The sequence below is a fragment of the Puma concolor genome, chromosome D3 (assembly GCF_028749965.1).
Source record: "Puma concolor isolate L17-30 chromosome D3, mPumCon1.1.hap2, whole genome shotgun sequence".
NCBI lineage: Eukaryota > Metazoa > Chordata > Mammalia > Carnivora > Felidae > Puma > Puma concolor.
Window position 1 is genome coordinate 22,257,400 of NC_141678.1, and position 16,454 is coordinate 22,273,853.

At 56.0% G+C, this 16,454-nt stretch overlaps 1 protein-coding gene across 3 annotated transcripts in view; it reads right to left on the reverse strand.

The window, feature by feature from the left end:
- OSBP2 (oxysterol binding protein 2) overlaps positions 1-16,454 on the reverse strand; it is a 181,364-nt gene that overhangs the window by 21,506 nt on the left and 143,404 nt on the right. For 2 of the 3 annotated variants that reach the window (XM_086682055.1, XM_086682056.1), the window contains one exon: positions 11,629-11,885. In XM_086682055.1, the coding sequence (XP_086538181.1) occupies positions 11,629-11,885 (257 nt within the window). Of the gene's footprint in view, positions 1-2,464; positions 2,598-11,628; positions 11,886-16,454 lie in introns of those variants that run through there. The other variant, XM_086682057.1, reaches the window with a different exon arrangement.

The following is a 16,454-nucleotide window of genomic DNA, read 5'->3' on the forward strand; positions in this document are numbered from 1 at the left end:
TGTCTCTCTCATCTCCCCTCCCAGCACCCATGTGGAGTGGGCTGGGCCAGGCTTCCTCCCCATACCCCCTCATCCCCACACACCATTCTAAAGATGTGATGGGGGCCCAAGGGAACCAGCAAAGTATAATGAAAAAGGCTTGTTATCAGGAGTGGGAAGGCCTGGGTTCCTGCACAAGCCACTCTGCCCCTCTGAGCCTGTGTCCTGTGATGCAGAACAGTAATATTGGATAGATCCTGTGCTCTCAGGTTCCCTGTCCAGCTTTGCCCAGGAAAATCCTTGAGGTAGGAGGAGTGGGATCATCCCCAATTAACAAATGAGGAAACTGAGGCTCAGTTTCCAGCAGCTGCCCTGCAAGGCTCTGGGGAGGAGGTGTATTCAGTCCACCTCAGATTCAGGGGCTTCCCCACCCTCCCCAGAATGTTCCTGCCTGGCCATACCTAAGCCCCTGTAACCGGCTTCTCCAGAAGGGGCAGGGATTTATACTGGCAGGTGACTTGGCACAGGGTGGGGCGGGAGTTAAATCCTTACAAATTTAACAGGCTCTGGAGACAGGAGAGGCTGCACCCAGGGCAGCCGCAGATCCGGGGCTATTTTGAGTTTGCAAATTAAGGATCTGTGAGGTTCCCCCACTGGTGTGGAGCTGCATTCATGGTCTGTCATGCAATTTGGGGATGAGGCCACACCTGACTGGCCTGTGACTTGGAGCCAAGCTTTCACCACCCAGGGTCCCACAAGGCTTCAGTCCTTGTCCTGGGTCCCTGCTCCTCCCTCACCACTGCAGGCCTCAGGCCACATGGCTACCCATTCCAAAGGCCAAAGTAGAAGGCACCGCTTTGCTGGGTCTGCACCAGTGAGTATAAGAAGTAGTTGTAGAGGGTGGGGGGTGGGGTATCCCCTGGAGTCCTATGAAATGGGTGGGTAGGGACCCCCCCCACCCCATTCCAAAGATGGTGAAACCGAGGCTCCGAGGTCCCACAGCAAGAGGTAGCAGACCGAGACCCAGAACCCAGGTCCTCACCCCAGAGTTCAGTCCACCCTGAGACGTTACTCCCTTGAGACTCCTGTCCCACATCCTCCTTGTCTCCCCACAGCCTTAAGCTCAGCCACGGTGTCCAGCCAAGCTAGTCTCAGTTCCTGCCACCTGTTTGCTGATCAAGTAAGGAGTCCTAACACTGCAGGGGTGCCGGCCGACTCTGCCACTGGCCCTGGCAGCTTGCTAGGCCCTGCTGAGCCGGGTGCACCGTGCATGTCAGAAGGAGGCCCAGTGCTGCTGGAGGAGGAGCACCCTTGTTTCCCTGGGTGGGCACAAGCATGGGGCACACCGCTCCAGGAAAGCCCCTTGCCGGGTCCCCTGTCCCGAGACTGAGGCCCAGGGAGAAGGGGCTGCCCAAGGGACAGGCAGGATGGGCCCCAGAGCCATGCTTCCCCCATAGAGCCAGGCCTGCATGTCTTGGGGTGAGGGTACAGAGGCCCAGGCTGTGCCGCACACACGGCCTTTTTTTTTTTTTTTTCCAACGTTTATTTATTTTTGGGACAGAGAGAGACAGAGCATGAACGGGGGAGGGGCAGAGAGAGAGGGAGACACAGAATCGGAAACAGGCTCCAGGCTCTGAGCCATCAGCCCAGAGCCCGACGCGGGGCTCGAACTCACGGACCGCGAGATCGTGACCTGGCTGAAGTCGGACGCTTAACCGACTGCGCCACCCAGGCGCCCCACACACGGCCTTTTTATGGGCAAGACACACAATGGGTGCTTCAAGGTTTTCTGGGTTCTTCTCGGTCTGTGGGTGCTCTGCCCCGTGGCATGTTGCCTGTCCCCCTTCCCCAGATTGGCCTGGCAGCGGCACCACGCCCCTTACCTCCACCCTTGCCCTCCACCAGCACCACTCCTTCATACCTGCCACCGTCACTCCCCGGTAGCCCTCTATAGTTCCTGTTGCCATCTCTCTGTCACTGGGCTTTGACACTGATGGGCACTTTGATATCATGTAACTGATGGCATTTAAAAGAAGACTGGTAAAAGAGCCACAAACCACAGTATAAAACAGTAGCCAGAGGTCATGATAACTACCTCCCACAAATCCACGTCGGAGGACTCTATGTGGCCTTTGGGCTTTCTGGCTACAAAAGCAAAGAGGGAGAGATGATCATAGTGCAGAGATGAATTAGACTCCCTATCTCCCACCCCTGATGTTCTGATGTTCACGAACTCAAAATGTTTTAGAAGCTACCATCTTTTCTTCCAAGAGAAAATGGAATGTTTGGTGTATTTTGTGCAATAGCTGACAGCCTCTTATAGACCTGGCCTCCTATCCTCTCCAGACTCACCCCCCGGAGCCCCATCCTTCCCCACTCACATGTGGCCCATCAGACTCCTAGCTCATCTGCAATAAATGAAATGCCCCGGTCACTGTACAGGCTGTGGGGAGTTCATCCACCCCTTCCACCCTGATGTGCCTACCTGGTGTCCATCCTCAACTCCCAAGGTTTCCTCTGCCGCTGCCCACCTTCTCCAGGCCCCATCCCAGCCACGCCGTAGAGGGAGACAGGTGCTGGCCTGGCCCAGCTGCCCTGGAATGCTGAGCTGGTCTGTGCACTGTGCATTCACTAAGCTGGATTAGGCCTGGGGCCTGCTGGGGGGCCGGCTGGGGGCAGCTTCCAGGGCCCAGGGAGGGGCCTGGCTTACCCACACCCTGAACATGGTCACATTTCCTCTCTGCCACAACTCTCAGAGAGCTCGGGCCCAGCCTTAAGAGCGGTGCCCTAGGCCACCACGAAGCCCCCTCCCACACCGTACATGCTCTTAAATGAAGCAAGGGACGAGGAATGGACAGAACAAGGAGGCTGGCCTCTTGGGCCGTGGTGTCCTCATGGGAAAAATAGAGGGCTGAACCCCAAGACTCGTACAGAGTCCCTGATTTCATGGCCCATTGGGTAACTGCCCTCTGGGTGGAAACAAGGTTCCAGTCTCCAAGCCCTGCCCCTTCCTCCTACCCTCAGGGCTGTCGAGAGGGTGCCCGAGATGAAGAGGTGCGGGGTCCTGCAGGCAATGCAGTTCTACCTCTGTGTGGAGGGTGGGGAGCCTGCTGAGCTGCCCCAAAGCAGAGTGAGAACCAAAAAGCCCAGGACAGAAAAGGCAGCCTCCCAAACTGGGGCTAGCTCTGCTCAGCAACAGGCTGGGGGGCCGGTAGACCATTCCTTCCCACGAGGGGCTCTGCCTTCTCAGAAGCCTCGCCTTGGTGAAGGGGGCTGTGAGGCCTGCCCACCTGAGCCGTGTGAGCTCCAAGGGGAGCTGCTGCCGGTCCTCCTGACAGGGATCCGGGGGGATGGACGCCGTGTCTCTGAGCTAGAAACCTTTGTCCAGCTGTGGCCAGGAGGAAGGAGGACAAACTCTAATCGCTTTTGTCGTCCCTAATCCTAATCCTGACAACGATCTCACTGCTCCCCAAATATGGGCGGGTGAGCAGGGCGTGGGGTCAGCCAGCCTGGGCCCTGTGCCTGTCCTGCCTGTGGCCCCAGGCAGCCCCTCAAGCTCTCAGAAGGGTCTGCAGAGCCGAGACCCTGCTTAAGCCTGGCCCCTGTGCAGTCACTGCCCTCCTAGATATGGGCTTGAGGAAGGAGCCAGGGGACTGCTGGACGCTGGGGCAGGTGGCCCTTGGGCTCATGGAGGAGGTGGGGAGATGGGGCAAATGCCCAGAAGTTCTAGGCTGAGTGGGTTCCTTGGGTTGACAGGGGCCAGCTTGGTGACTGGCTCTGTATCTAGTCACCAGCGGACAGCAAATTCTGGTAACCATGGATGCAGGGAGGACAGGAGAAAGGGCCGCATTTCCACCTGCAGCCAGCCAGGACCCGCCAGATGTCTGACTGCCATGTCTGGCCTGCAGGCACCCTCAGGCTTTGGGGCTCCCAGGTATCTGCCCCCCATGCTGCTGGGGCTGAGGCTGCCCACCCACCATCTACCCCACCATACTGGTCCTCACATGGCCAGCATGACTGTAGTCTTGCCTCTAACTGGCCTGTCATCATAAAAGTAGCAAACAGGAGGAAGTCGTGCAGACTCACAGTCTCTCTGAGCCACTCTGCATGTCCAGAAGCTCACACCTGGGGACACACTGAGGTCAACAACATCCCCCCACCACCCCCGGCCTCCCACCAAGAAGTAGTAGGCTGTCCTCAGTACACACATCCTAAAGGCAGGTAGGGGAAATGTCGAGGTTCACGCTAGGCCTGCAAGGCTCAGAGGCTACTATAGCAGGAGACACACAGCCATCTCAGGCCTCCAAGACCAAGAGTGGGGACCTCTGGAGCCAGGACAGTAGTGCTGGGCTAACCTGGGGCTTGGGGGTAGAGTCCCCCTGGGTCAGGACCAGCCAAAATGCCATGCTGGGTGTTCAGCACTGTCCTGGCCCCTGGAAACCAAGCCTCTCAGCGGGGGCTGGGCCAGCCACCTGCCTGTTCCCGCTCCTCATGCAGCACTCAGAATAGACCGTGCGACTCACACAGGGCCGAGCCCTTCCCAGACACCGAGGGGACGGTTATGGCTTCTCCTTGATGTGGCTCACTCATGGCATTGGGGAGGCAGCTTTTCACTTCAATTCAAACTTTAAAATAGTCCTTTCCACATTCAAAATAGTTTACCCCTTGCACACAGGAACCAGCACCATCTGGCCGTCAGTTTGCCAACCGATTTTAAACAGTTATGGAATCTATTTTTATTCATCTCCCCAGGCCTCAAATGAGCAAGCTGTCAGGAGCAGAATAGTGGTCAGCTGGACAGGAACCTGCCCACGGGCCCCAGAAGGACAAGGGAAGGCAGCTCCCCTCACCACTGCTCTGTTTGGGTGGGCGCAAGGACCCCTCTGTGGTCTCCAAACAAGGCTGAGAGAAGCCTCAGAGCATTTCCAGCACAAATAGTTCCGATCTGGGACTTTATTTCTGTGGTGCCCCAAATCTGAGTGCTCTGAGTTGCTGCATCTATATCTGCATACATCTCCCACCTGGCCCTACTTGCCCACCTGTCCCCGTCTGCCCCCACCTGTCCCTGCCTGCCCTGCAGTTTGCTCTTACAGCTCCCTTCAACTGGAGTTGGGGGCCCACTCCCTCCCAGTCTGGATGTGCTGAGTGCCTCCCTCCACAGGCTCTCCTGCGTCCCTGCCGTCAGGATCCACACCGTCATCCTGCTCAGCCAGCTCTCCGGCAGGCAGCAAAGGGTGTCCCTCGTGAGCCTCTTCCTTCCTCGGTAAACTGAGAGCCCCAGAGTGTGCTGTCTCGTCAGGCCCTTTGAGGTAGGCCTGATGGGTAACCATCTTCTGTTGGTCAGTACCACTTCCTGTCCCCATTGGGCACTTTTGGTCTTTGGTCTCCCGTGGGGTTCACCCACTGCCCGGCTCTGCTCACTCGCTGGCTGCACAAAACTTGTTTCTGGGAAAGGCCCTCCTGCATCCTACCTGAATCCATGGGACTGACCACTGAGTCCATGTCTAGCATTGTGAGGGTGGAGGTGGGGGTCAGACAGCAAGGGCCACCCATTCCTCTAGTGGCGCATGCCCACACCTTGCAGTTCCCTGAGAGCCCTGATCTCTCCCTTCACATCTGATCTGCTGGCCCTACCGTCAACACACAAAGCAGCCGGGCTAGCCACGCCAGCTCCTCGCTGCCCCCTCCAGTCTAAGCCACCAACCCACCACAGGGGACAACAGGGGCCTGCTAAAGGGGCTCTAAGCACCTGCCCCTGCCTTGCCTGTAGCTCATTCTCCAAGCAGCAGGGGGCTCTTGCTAAAATGTGAGTCAGATCATAGTCCTTGGCTGTGGGCTCATTCAGAGTGGAAAGCACAGTGTTCTCCATGAGCGCACAAAGTCTCCTGTGAGTGGCTCTGTCTCCCCAGGCCTCTCCTCCATGATGGCCAGCACTCACCCCGGCCTCCCATTGCTCCAGACCTGCCTGAAAACCCAGAACTGGCTCTTTCCCCACCTCCCTCCAGGTTCTGCTCCCCTCCCCTCCAGCCAGTCAGTGCCCGGGACCTCCCACCCCACCCCACCCGCCCATTCTGTTTCCTCTGAAGATCTTTTCGCCTCTGACATGCCCTATCATCTGCATGGTTACATCTTCCCGAGAGGATACAGGTTCTATGAAGCTGGGCTTTGTTTCCTGTGTGCCCAGGGCCTAGACCAGGGCCTGACTGGATCACGGAGGGATCACGGAGGGCCTCTTGTGCCTCAGTGTCCACCAGCAGCTGCACATCGCCCTGCTGCAAAGTGCTCAGTGGGTGCGAGTCAGGCTGACCTGAACTCATAGCTCCTAAGGGCCATGGGGTGGTCACGTGGTTGGAGGAGCCAAGTCCTGGGCCCCAACAAGAGTCACGAACTCTGAGGAGCTTCTCACAACTCAAGGGTGGGGGCTGTGTCAGGAGCAGTCTGCCTTGCTTGGGGGCAGCTTCCGCACTGCGAGGGCCCGGAGGAGCAGCCAGTAGGGAACAGAGGCTGCCAGCCCACCGAGGGGGCTCAGCACTGGAGGAAGTTGACACCGGCACCTGCCACACAGCCCTCAGTGCCTTCTAATTGGACTGTGGCTGCCACGGCCCAGAGGAGGAGCTGTGAGCTGGTGGCATGAGGAGGTTCCCAGGGCTCAATGGCAGGGAAGTGGGCCGCATGCAAGTCACAGAAACACCATTTCCCCAGCCAGGCTCCATTGTTTGGGACCTGCCGATAGAGCCTGCTTCCACAGGCCAAGGGAAGGGAGACTGGCACTCGCATCACTCCAGGCTGGCTCCCTGGAGGGTCTCTTCTGCAGGGGGCAGGGGCCATGAGGCTGGAATGCAGGGCTCAAGGGCAACCCATGGGAAGCCCAGGTCATCCAGGAAAGCCCAGGTATGCTGGGCCTGGAGACAGGTGATGCACTTCAGCCCTTGTGCACAGACCCCACAGCCAGCACTGGGGACTGCCCAGGGGCCAGTGGCTGTGACTCCAAGTGCTCATGTAATAGCCAGGCCTGCCACTCTTGGGCAAAATGACTGTTCTGGGCCTTAGGGGGCACCTGAATAGTACAAATGACGCTGATGACAAGGAAGCCATGATGACACCAACCTCAGTGGCCACTGTGAGGAGCAAAGTACTGGGAAGAAACTGGGGCAGGCTGCCACCTTCCTGGAGGCCCGCCCTACAAGCCAGGACACTCTGCTTTACAGCAAAGATAAATTTACAGGAAAAGAGAATGAAACTGGAGTTTATTCTTTTCACTTTATGGAAACTAACACCCAAAGCATGAGCTACTAATATGTATTAATTCAATCATTTTCCACCTTAAACCGTGTGACCAGCTCAATGCTAGTACACCAGGCACATCTTGGTTCCCAAGAGGGATGCTGTACAACAGGTGCACTGAGGTTCAAGACTCCTCCATCTAAGAACCAAAGTCATTTAACAGTGCTGTGAGGCTCCTCTGATGGCAGGCTAATCCAGTTACCCAAACAGTCATCCATGCAGGGGGCTGCTGAGCTGCCTTTGATCAGACTCACAAAATCCCCCACCAGGGAGTTCTGCCAGGAAGACGCCATGCCACCACGGCTCCTGCATTCTCACTACCTGCTTGCTCTCAGTCATTCGCTGAGGCTCCTGGACTCCGGGCACTGTGTTGGATGGGGAAGGTCCGGGGCTTCTGACAGGATGCCCAGCCCAGCAGAAGGATGGGCAAGACGCTGCAGCACAAAAGTCCGTCAGATGCTGTGGCCCCACAGACAGATGTGGCCACTATTCACACTTCCCTTCCCTGCCTGTGAGTGACTTTCCTCACATGTACAGGCCCCACTCTGTGGCCACTACATTTGCAAGATGTGCCCTGGCACCCAGGATGTATAATTAGCACCCAAGGGTCACTCTCTTGGTGGGCTGTGGTCAGCTGGGCTTGAGCTCACCTTCCGGCCAACCGTGAACCTCCCCAGCCCTTTGCCAGGCCTTCTACACACTTGGCCTTCAAAAGTGGGCACGTGAGCTGCTATCCCTGCAGCTCCTTGAGAAGGTTGCACCCACATGTGACAGGGTGTCACTATGTGAGTCCTCTGGACTGTGAGCTCTGGGGGTCGGGTGGAGTCCCTGCCTGGCCCAAGCCCTGGGAAGGCTCAGTGGGAAGCTGCTCAGGTCTGGGTTCAATTCCCAACAGGCAGGACTTTCCTAACTGCATGAGCCATGTGGTCACGGCTTCACTAGGTGATAAGAAGAGTGGAAGGGGTTGCCCTGAGTTCACTGCTGTGCTGCGGGCCAATCTCTGAGTCCTAGCAACCAAACCACAAGTAGAGGGAGGGAGGCTGGGGCTAAGTATAGCCCTCCTGTGAAAAACGCAGTTAGTTATGAATTAATTTCATAAAGCACTGTTCCTATTTCTCTGTGACCAGGCTGGGTCATTTCTCTGCAAGGTGGAGTGACAACGGTGGCATGGGGCAGTGACACATGGTTCTGCCTGCCAAGGGCTGGGTGCAGGGCCTACTTTCTGACTGACCTTGTTCAAGTGGGGAAATGGAACAAGAATGGCTTTGTAAATGGTGAACAGCAGGCAAACATGAGATGCTGCTACTTAGAATTTCTTTTCTGACATGACACCCACTGTGGTTGGAACATCACATATTAGGTGTTCCCACTGGGCTACTGTTGGGGACACAGGTGACTTGAGATCTGGGGGCACAGGGATGCCTGGGTGGCTCAGTCGGTTAAGTGTCCGACTTGGGCTCAGGTCATGATCTCCTGATGTGTGGGTTTGAGCCACACGTCAGGGTCTGGGCTGACAGCTCAGAGCTTGCAGCCTGCTACGGATCCTGTGTCTCCCTCTCTTTCTGCTCCTCCCCCACTCACATTCTGTCTCTATCTCTCTCAAAAATAAACATTAAAAAAATAAAAAAAAAGATCTGGGGGCACAAAGCCTGGTGAGGGGGAGATGTAGAGTAACAGGGGAAACTCTGCACAGTGGGCTCAGTGAGGCACAGCAGTGCCCCTAGGTTCCACGGGGTTCAAGCCAGAGGAATGGCTTTCCTGACAGGAAGCTTGGAAAGTCTTCTGGCCATGGTAACATCCATGTGGGGTTCTGAAGGATGAAAAGGGATCTACCAGGCATCTAAAGGGTGGAGAAATTTCTAGAAGGTACAGCATAGGCAAAGGCACAAAGAGGTGGAACACTGTGATACTGTTCAACCTTCCTGATCCAGAAACTTCCTCTGCGTGTCCTGTTCCCTCAAACACTTACAGAAGGGGCCATGCTTGACTCGAGGTAAGTCTCACTGCACCTGGGAGCAATGGCACAGGAATGGGCTGTGTCAGTAACCACAGTTCCTGGGGTCTTAGGAATTGTCCAGGGAGCGCTCTCTCCACCCTGCTAGGAGCTGGGCTTGTGATATCAGTACCCTTTCCCAAATTTGAAAGAGATTTAATTGTCCCTCTGACTTTTCTCCTGAAGGCTGAACAACTCCAGATTCCTGGCCACTTTGGGGAAAAGTGAAGGCGACACAGCTGATCCCTCTCTATGTGGGAAGGGAATTTAGACATTTGGTGTCTGACAACCGTGTAAACTGCGCTCCCAGAGCTGACTCGGTTCCTGCCAGGTGAGGCAGGAAGCATCAGGAAGGGTCCCCAGTAGAAACACGGGCCTCTGTACCAGCCTGGGCTATTAGCACAGCCTGTTGGGGCCAACACCACACTTCTGTGTGCACCCCCCACTATGGAGGTAGATGGGAGAGGTCCTCACATCAGCTTCATGCTAGCAGGTGGGCAGAGCCCAGCCGGGAGTACGGCTCTTGGTCACTTGGGTCGACTTTCCTGGTGCCAGAACTGCAGTCTTCTGTAATCAACCCTAGGGGCTTGCTTCCCACCAAACAATTCATTATGCACTTATATGGCAAACTGTTTTTATGGCTTCCTAAATACAGACAAGTCTCTGATGCCTGATAAAAGATTGCTATTAAAGACGTCAGTTGAGAAGTTCATTATCTGGGAAAAGCCAAAACTGCTTACTCAAGACAAAGCGGCTTCACTCTCAGGAGGCGGAGAGGCAGAGCCAGGGAAGCCTCACGTGAGGATGGCTTCTAGGATGGACGGGAAATACAAATGTACCATCGTATCATTAAATGCTTAATATCTGTGCCTGTCGCTGGAAGAAGTGCAGTGACCCAGACCCGTAGAGTCTGGGGGCTCTAAGGAGGCCAGCTGGCCGAGAGGGTTAACACAGGAAGATGACAGTATGACCAATGATGGGATTAACCCGCAGGGCGGCAGCACGGCTGTGACCCAGCAGCCTCTCAGCAGGCAAGCACCAAATACCCCTGAACGCTGTGGACAAAGGTCTGCACTTGCTGAGCTCAGGGAGCCAAGCACTGTGGATGCTGTGCCTGGGAAGAGGGGCGCACGTCCTCAGCCCCAGGCCCCAGGGTATAGATTCCTAAGGCTTCCTCCTGCACCAGGGGTGGCTCCAGTGGCAGGGTGGGTGTGGGTGGTGGATGTGGTCTACTCGCCCCAAATGGACTGCCCATTGTCCCAGTGAATCAGGCTCGGGGCAAGTCTCTGATGCCCCGGGGTCTCTTTTGCCCAGGGGTCTTGGCCTGCAGTGGGCTCCAGCCTCCACCTTCCCACCCTGCCCTGGATGTACAGCCTAGTCCCAACTCCTGACCCTGCTCTGGTATGAACCCCTTGATTTGGAAGCTGGATCCCCCATCTGGCGCTTGCTGGGCACCAGTACTGTCCATTGTCTGTGGCCAGCCTGATAGTCTGCCTGAACCACCTTCTCTGGACATGGGCCGCCTCCTCTGAGGTGGCCTCCATTTCTCCACATCTCCCCTTTCTGGTCCCTTTGCCAACATGCCACCCTGGTTCTGATGTGTTCCTCCTGGGGGCCGTCCCTGGGAGGAGGCTATTGCAGTGAGACCTGTGTCTGCATGGGAGAGGCCTAGAAGAGCATACACATCTCAGGGAAAAACTTACCAGGCAGAAGGGAGAAGGTCCCAGAAGCACAGTTAAGCATTATATTCTCTGCCACTATGAAAAGACCCTCCCAGCTCCCAGTCACAGCAATGTGGTTTCTAGAAACCCATGGAAAGCAATGACCCCCAAGGCTGTGCCTCTTAATTTACAGACCGTGGCTACTCATTTGGCTACTATCAGGTTGGTATGACCCATGATGGCAGGTTCATCTTTAAGCTCTTCTGGTTAAAGGAACCCCCAATGCCCGTCTTCTACCCGCGTACATGCCCCTGTGGTTACTGGGTCCTGATCCTGTTACATGTGAATGGTGAACTAGGGGAAAGAGCAGTAGCAGTTGTTGTGGGTCAACGTGGCAGCTGTGTCCCTAATGTGTGGGCAGAGCCACCTGCTCAACTCGGGCCCTGGGCTTCCTCAGCTAGGCCCGAATCACCTGCAAGCCTCGAGATTCCAACCCCCGCTCTGGTTTCCACCAGACAATCACAAAGAACACAGGAGGGAGTTCTTTGGGAACTGACCTGCTTTGGGAAATGACCTGAAGCCACCAAGAAACGGAGTCAGGGTTTGTCAAGCACCCCGGCCGCCCACTCAGGGACTGTGGTGCTGGTGTCGGGGAGCCGCCTCCCTTCTGGGGAGCCCTGGGCCAAGGCAGTGATGCCAGTGCGCACTTACATTGATCATAGCATTTGAGGTGATGCGGAAGAGGGTGGCCCGTTCGTTCACAGCCTTCAGCTTCTCACTGCTCTCGTATGGGATTTTGAGGCTGTCCAGCTCACTCAGCGAGCGCTGGAGGGCGGCACCGTGCTTGGCGATGAGGTCATTGCACGTGCTGAGGTCGTCCAACTTCAAGGAGAGACTCTTGATGGTGCTGTGTAGCTCGCTCTTGTCAGCTGGAGAGGCAGTCTCGTCGTCTTCGTCCCCAGAGTCATCTGTGGAAGGAAAACGAGTCGCCATGGTTATTAACCGACCAGCACAGCACCAAGGGGCCTACATGGCCTGGGCCCAGGAGGAAGAAGCAGATAGAGCCACTCAAAAGAGTGCACTGGATGGTGCCAGCTCCTGCTCCTGGCCAGCCTTCCAGGGTAGGCACAGGCCCTCCTGAGTCAGGGGGAAGGGATGCAAGGGGAGACCAGCTCGATGGACGAGGCCTGGCCTGCACTTTGGGGGAGAAGGCCTGCAGGCACCCGCCTGCATGTGGGGCACCAGTCCCCTAAGCTGCACCTTACAGGCCAGGGTGGACTGTGCTGGGTGGAGAGGTGGGGGCTGTTGTGAGGAGCAGCTCTCGTTGCAGACCAGGGACCCCGGATGAAGGCAGGCTCCTTTCCCTAAATCACAGACTCAGCCTAAACTGACCCACACTTTCCTGCCGGCCTCACTTTGCTCTCTGCCCATGCCCAGCCATGCCCAGCTGCCCCCTGTTCCCTGCGACACTTGAGTGCTCATGCTCGGGGCCTGTGTCTTTACAGCCTGAAACCTCCTCACACCTCCCCTACCTTCTCAGAGGTCTCACCCCAGCCAGCCCCAGCCCAATGCCACCCTATCTTCAAAGCCTGCCTGAAGACCCCCCAGGCCGTACTCCCCTGCCCTGTTTCTGCCCCATGTCATCTTCCCACAGGCCCCACCCAACTCCCCTGCAGTAGCCGGGCCCCTCTCATTTATCAAATGTCTTTCTGTCCAGACGCTGGCTGTAGCATCTCCATGGCCTTGTCAGGCGAGGGACTATACCACCCCCCAGGGACAGACAGGTAGCTGAGGACCAGAGAGGTGAAGTCATGCCCCAGGCCATCCAGCTAGTCTGTCTGACTTTACAGCTACCTTCTTCATGCCAGGCTGCTGGGGCCTCTGTGAGTGGGCCAGGCTGGTGCCCACTCTCCTCTGTGCCAACCCCTCTCACCTCTCACAAAGCTGCCCAGGTGCCCTTCCTGGGAGTCCGGGGTGCCTTGGAGCCCAGCCCACTGCCAGCCCTGGCTGTGTCCAAAGGGAGGCGGGGCTATGGGGACCCCGAGGGGGTGCACTGCAGTGGGTGGAGTAGGTGGGCAGCTCACCTGGCCCCCGCTGCTGCTTTAACAGACGGCACGGGACAATAAAGAACCCAGAACCTGTAACTCCCAGGGGTTTCTGAAATGCCTTTCTTCAGAAATAATCAGCACAAAACTTTTTTTTTTTTTGTAAAGGAAATCTGTAACCCAAGATACAAAATTAAAAAAAAAAGTATACTGTGACAGAATAGAGTTCTTCCCACGGCAGGCAGGGTGCGTGGGGGTGGCCACGGCTGAGTTACTGCTCTGAGCATGCCCTGAGCTGGTGGCAGTGCCAGGACAGCCAGCAGCGTGGGGCCTGGGTGGGTTGGAGGCTGGGGGTGCAGTGTCCACTGCAACCCTGTCCCTGCTGGTCATGGGGGCTAGCGGCCAGCATCCAGGCTTGGGGCAGAGAGGGCTCTCCCTCTGACCACCACAGCCAGCCCAACTACAGCGCAGAAATGACCCAGTGTCAGGAGACCACACATGCTGGGTCAGTGTCTGGGCCCCTCGCTTGATCAGTGTGAATCCTGAGCCTCATGGTGGTCAGCAGACAGTGAGAAATGAGAAAACGCAGGTTCTGAGACACCAAGCCACCAGTTTAGGGCCCTGCTGTCAAGGGGGCAGAGCCGTTTCTGAATCCAGGTCTGTCTGGCTTAGAGCCTGGTCTCTCAGTTACAATGCAATCTCCTGTCACCTTTCCAGGTTCAACATGTCCAACAACCAGATTGGTCAGCCACCGACCTGTCAGAACAGCTGCAATTGTACGCTGGGAGGGGTGTGTGGGGACACACTGGCTGCGGGTCAGCCTGAACGGGACCTTCTGTGCTCTAAGCAAGAACTGATGAGAGGCATGACTAGGCTACTTCTGAGCATCTGTCTGTGTGGTGGGCAGAGGTGGGTAACCACACCTCTACTTAACTCGTTGTTATGCAGTACACCTTAGTAAGCAGCTCTTAGGGTCCAAGTTCAGGTCCAGTGGCCGGGGACACGAGGATGTACTTGTTCTGCTCCCAAGCTGTGAGCTGTGTTGTTCGGGCAGGGATGGGAAGATTCTTGGGTCAGCGGTTACTGACCAGCACAGTGTGTTCTATGGGGATGGGCAAGGAGAGTCTCTCCCAGAGGGACAGTGAGATCAGGAGAATGAGGGAGGGAGGGCGGGTGTGTGGGCAGGGCAAGAGGGAGGGAGGGAGTGGGTGAGTGACGGAATGAATGATCTTGGGCTTTTCACGAGGCCCATCCACAATTCTCAGTGGCATGCATGGAGGTAGCAGGTCACACACACCAGTGTAGTGTCTGGAGAGAGGCATGAGCAGCAGGAGTGAGGCACTGAGGAATTGACTGGAGAGGGGGGATGGTAAAGGGCCTCTGGCACAGCTAAGGAGACTGGGCCTTCATCCCTTGTCAAGAGGGAGAGTGTGGGCATTTAAATAGAGGTCCCTGGGAAAGATGAGATGGGTGGTAAGTGGCAGGATGAGCAGACTGAAGGGCCAGAGTAGCCACAGGAGGCCAGGGGTTGGAAAGAACAGGACCCCTGAGCCCAGCCCAGATGTGCTGACGGCAGCACCCACCCAGCACCCACCGAGCCCCAAGGCCATGACCATCTAGTGATGGCCGCACTCCCAGGCAGTGCCCGTCCCCAGCCAGTCCTCTAAGAGGAGCGGGTAGATGTCACTCAGAAGCTGATGTGCGGCCCAGCCTCTCGCTTTCCCACAGGGTCATGGCTGTTCAGACACATTCCTGAGCATAGTGCTGTGAACCCCCACCCAAGCCTGGGTGGAAGCAGAGCTGAACCAGGAAAGGGACTCTGCCTCTAAAATGATGAACCCTGGGGCACCTGGGTGGCTCAGTCAATTAGGCGTTTGACTTCGGCTCAGGTCATGATCTCACAGTTCATGGGTTTGAGCCCCTACGAGGGGGCTTTGTGCTGATAGCTCAGATTCTGCTTCTGCTTCTGTCTCCCCCTCTCTCTGTCCCTCCCTGTTTGAATTCTGTCCCTTTCTCTCTCAAAAATAAACATTAAAAGAAATTTTTTTAAAATGATGAACCCTGACCATGCTGAGTCCCCAGGTCTCAATTTGGGGTCAGGGGTCCTTGCAATGAGCAGACTCACACTGGAAAGAGATATGAAACTCATTATTAGAGATGTAAATAAAACTAATGTGATACTAGTCAAGTTAGAAAAAAGAATGAATGGTGCTGGATTAGCTTAGGCTTTCTGAAGGATAAACTGGCAGATACCCATCAAGAGTTCTGAAAATGGCTCTTCAGCTTCTCCCTTTCAAGTTTTTTTTTTTTTTTTTGAGAGAGAGAAACAGTAGGGGAGAGGCAGAGAGGAGGCAGAGAGAGAGAGAGAGAGAGAGAGAGAGAGAGAGAGAGAGTGAGAGAAAATCCTAAGCAGTGTCCATGCTGTCAGTGCAGAGTTGGACGTGGGGCTTAATTCCATGAACCATGGAAATCATGACCTGAGCTGAGATCAAGGGTTGGACACTTAACTGACTGAGCCACCCAGATCCCAGATGCCCCCCGCTTCTTCCTTTGATGGGGGCACTCTATTGGTGGGGATTTGGTCCAAAGGAAGGCAAACACTTGTATGCACAAGGTTGTTCAGGCCTATGGCTCTCAAGTTTATGGTCTTGGACTCTCACGCTTTTTATGACCCCACGTATCCCCTTTGTTCAGTCCCCATCTCCACAAAACAGCAAACACGAAACCATCCACAAATGTAATATCCTATAGAAATTTTGCAGTTTTGTATATTAATACAAGAACAGCAGGAACTGAAACCTAGGGCCAAGTCAAAGCCATGCTCCTGGGCACAGAGGGCCCCCTTGCCTGCCTCAAAGCCCACGTGAAGGCCAGGATTTAGTATGCTGAGCAGTTCTTGGGGGTGGGGGCTGCCAGGTTGTCCTGGGGTGGTATAAAAATGAGGTGGTCAGAGTGAACAGGCATGAATGCTGCTTTGTGTGGCTGTCTTCCTTCTCTGAGCCTTGGGATCCTCGGGTGGACAGCAAAGACACCAACACCCACCTCACAGGTCTGGGATGCAACTGAGTGTCAGGTGGGCCACATCAGGTGGGATTATCCCCAGCGACAGCAGCAGCCACACCAAGGGGATTTCTGTGCACCTGGCCTGGGAAACGAGATGCAACGTTCGGAGAAGCACACCCTGGTTTTCATGTGGTGGCTGAACCCAATGCCCCTCCATGACCTTCTAGAAAATGCTGGTCCTTTAAATGGAGGTCTACCTGAGCACTGGGAGGGTGAAATGTTTTATCAGCCAGGACCCGGTGCCAACCCGGGCTCGGCCCCAGCCGAGTTTCAGTGGAGACTGGGAAGGAGGATCCCTAGCAGGTGGTGTCTCTGCATAAGGCCCAGGGGTTAAGCCAGGAGTGGGGGACTGGGGGTGGGAGAGCTGCACTGCTGAAGTGCTGAGGCAGGGAGGGAGGCCAGCGGGGCAGGGATGTGGCCCCAGGCTCA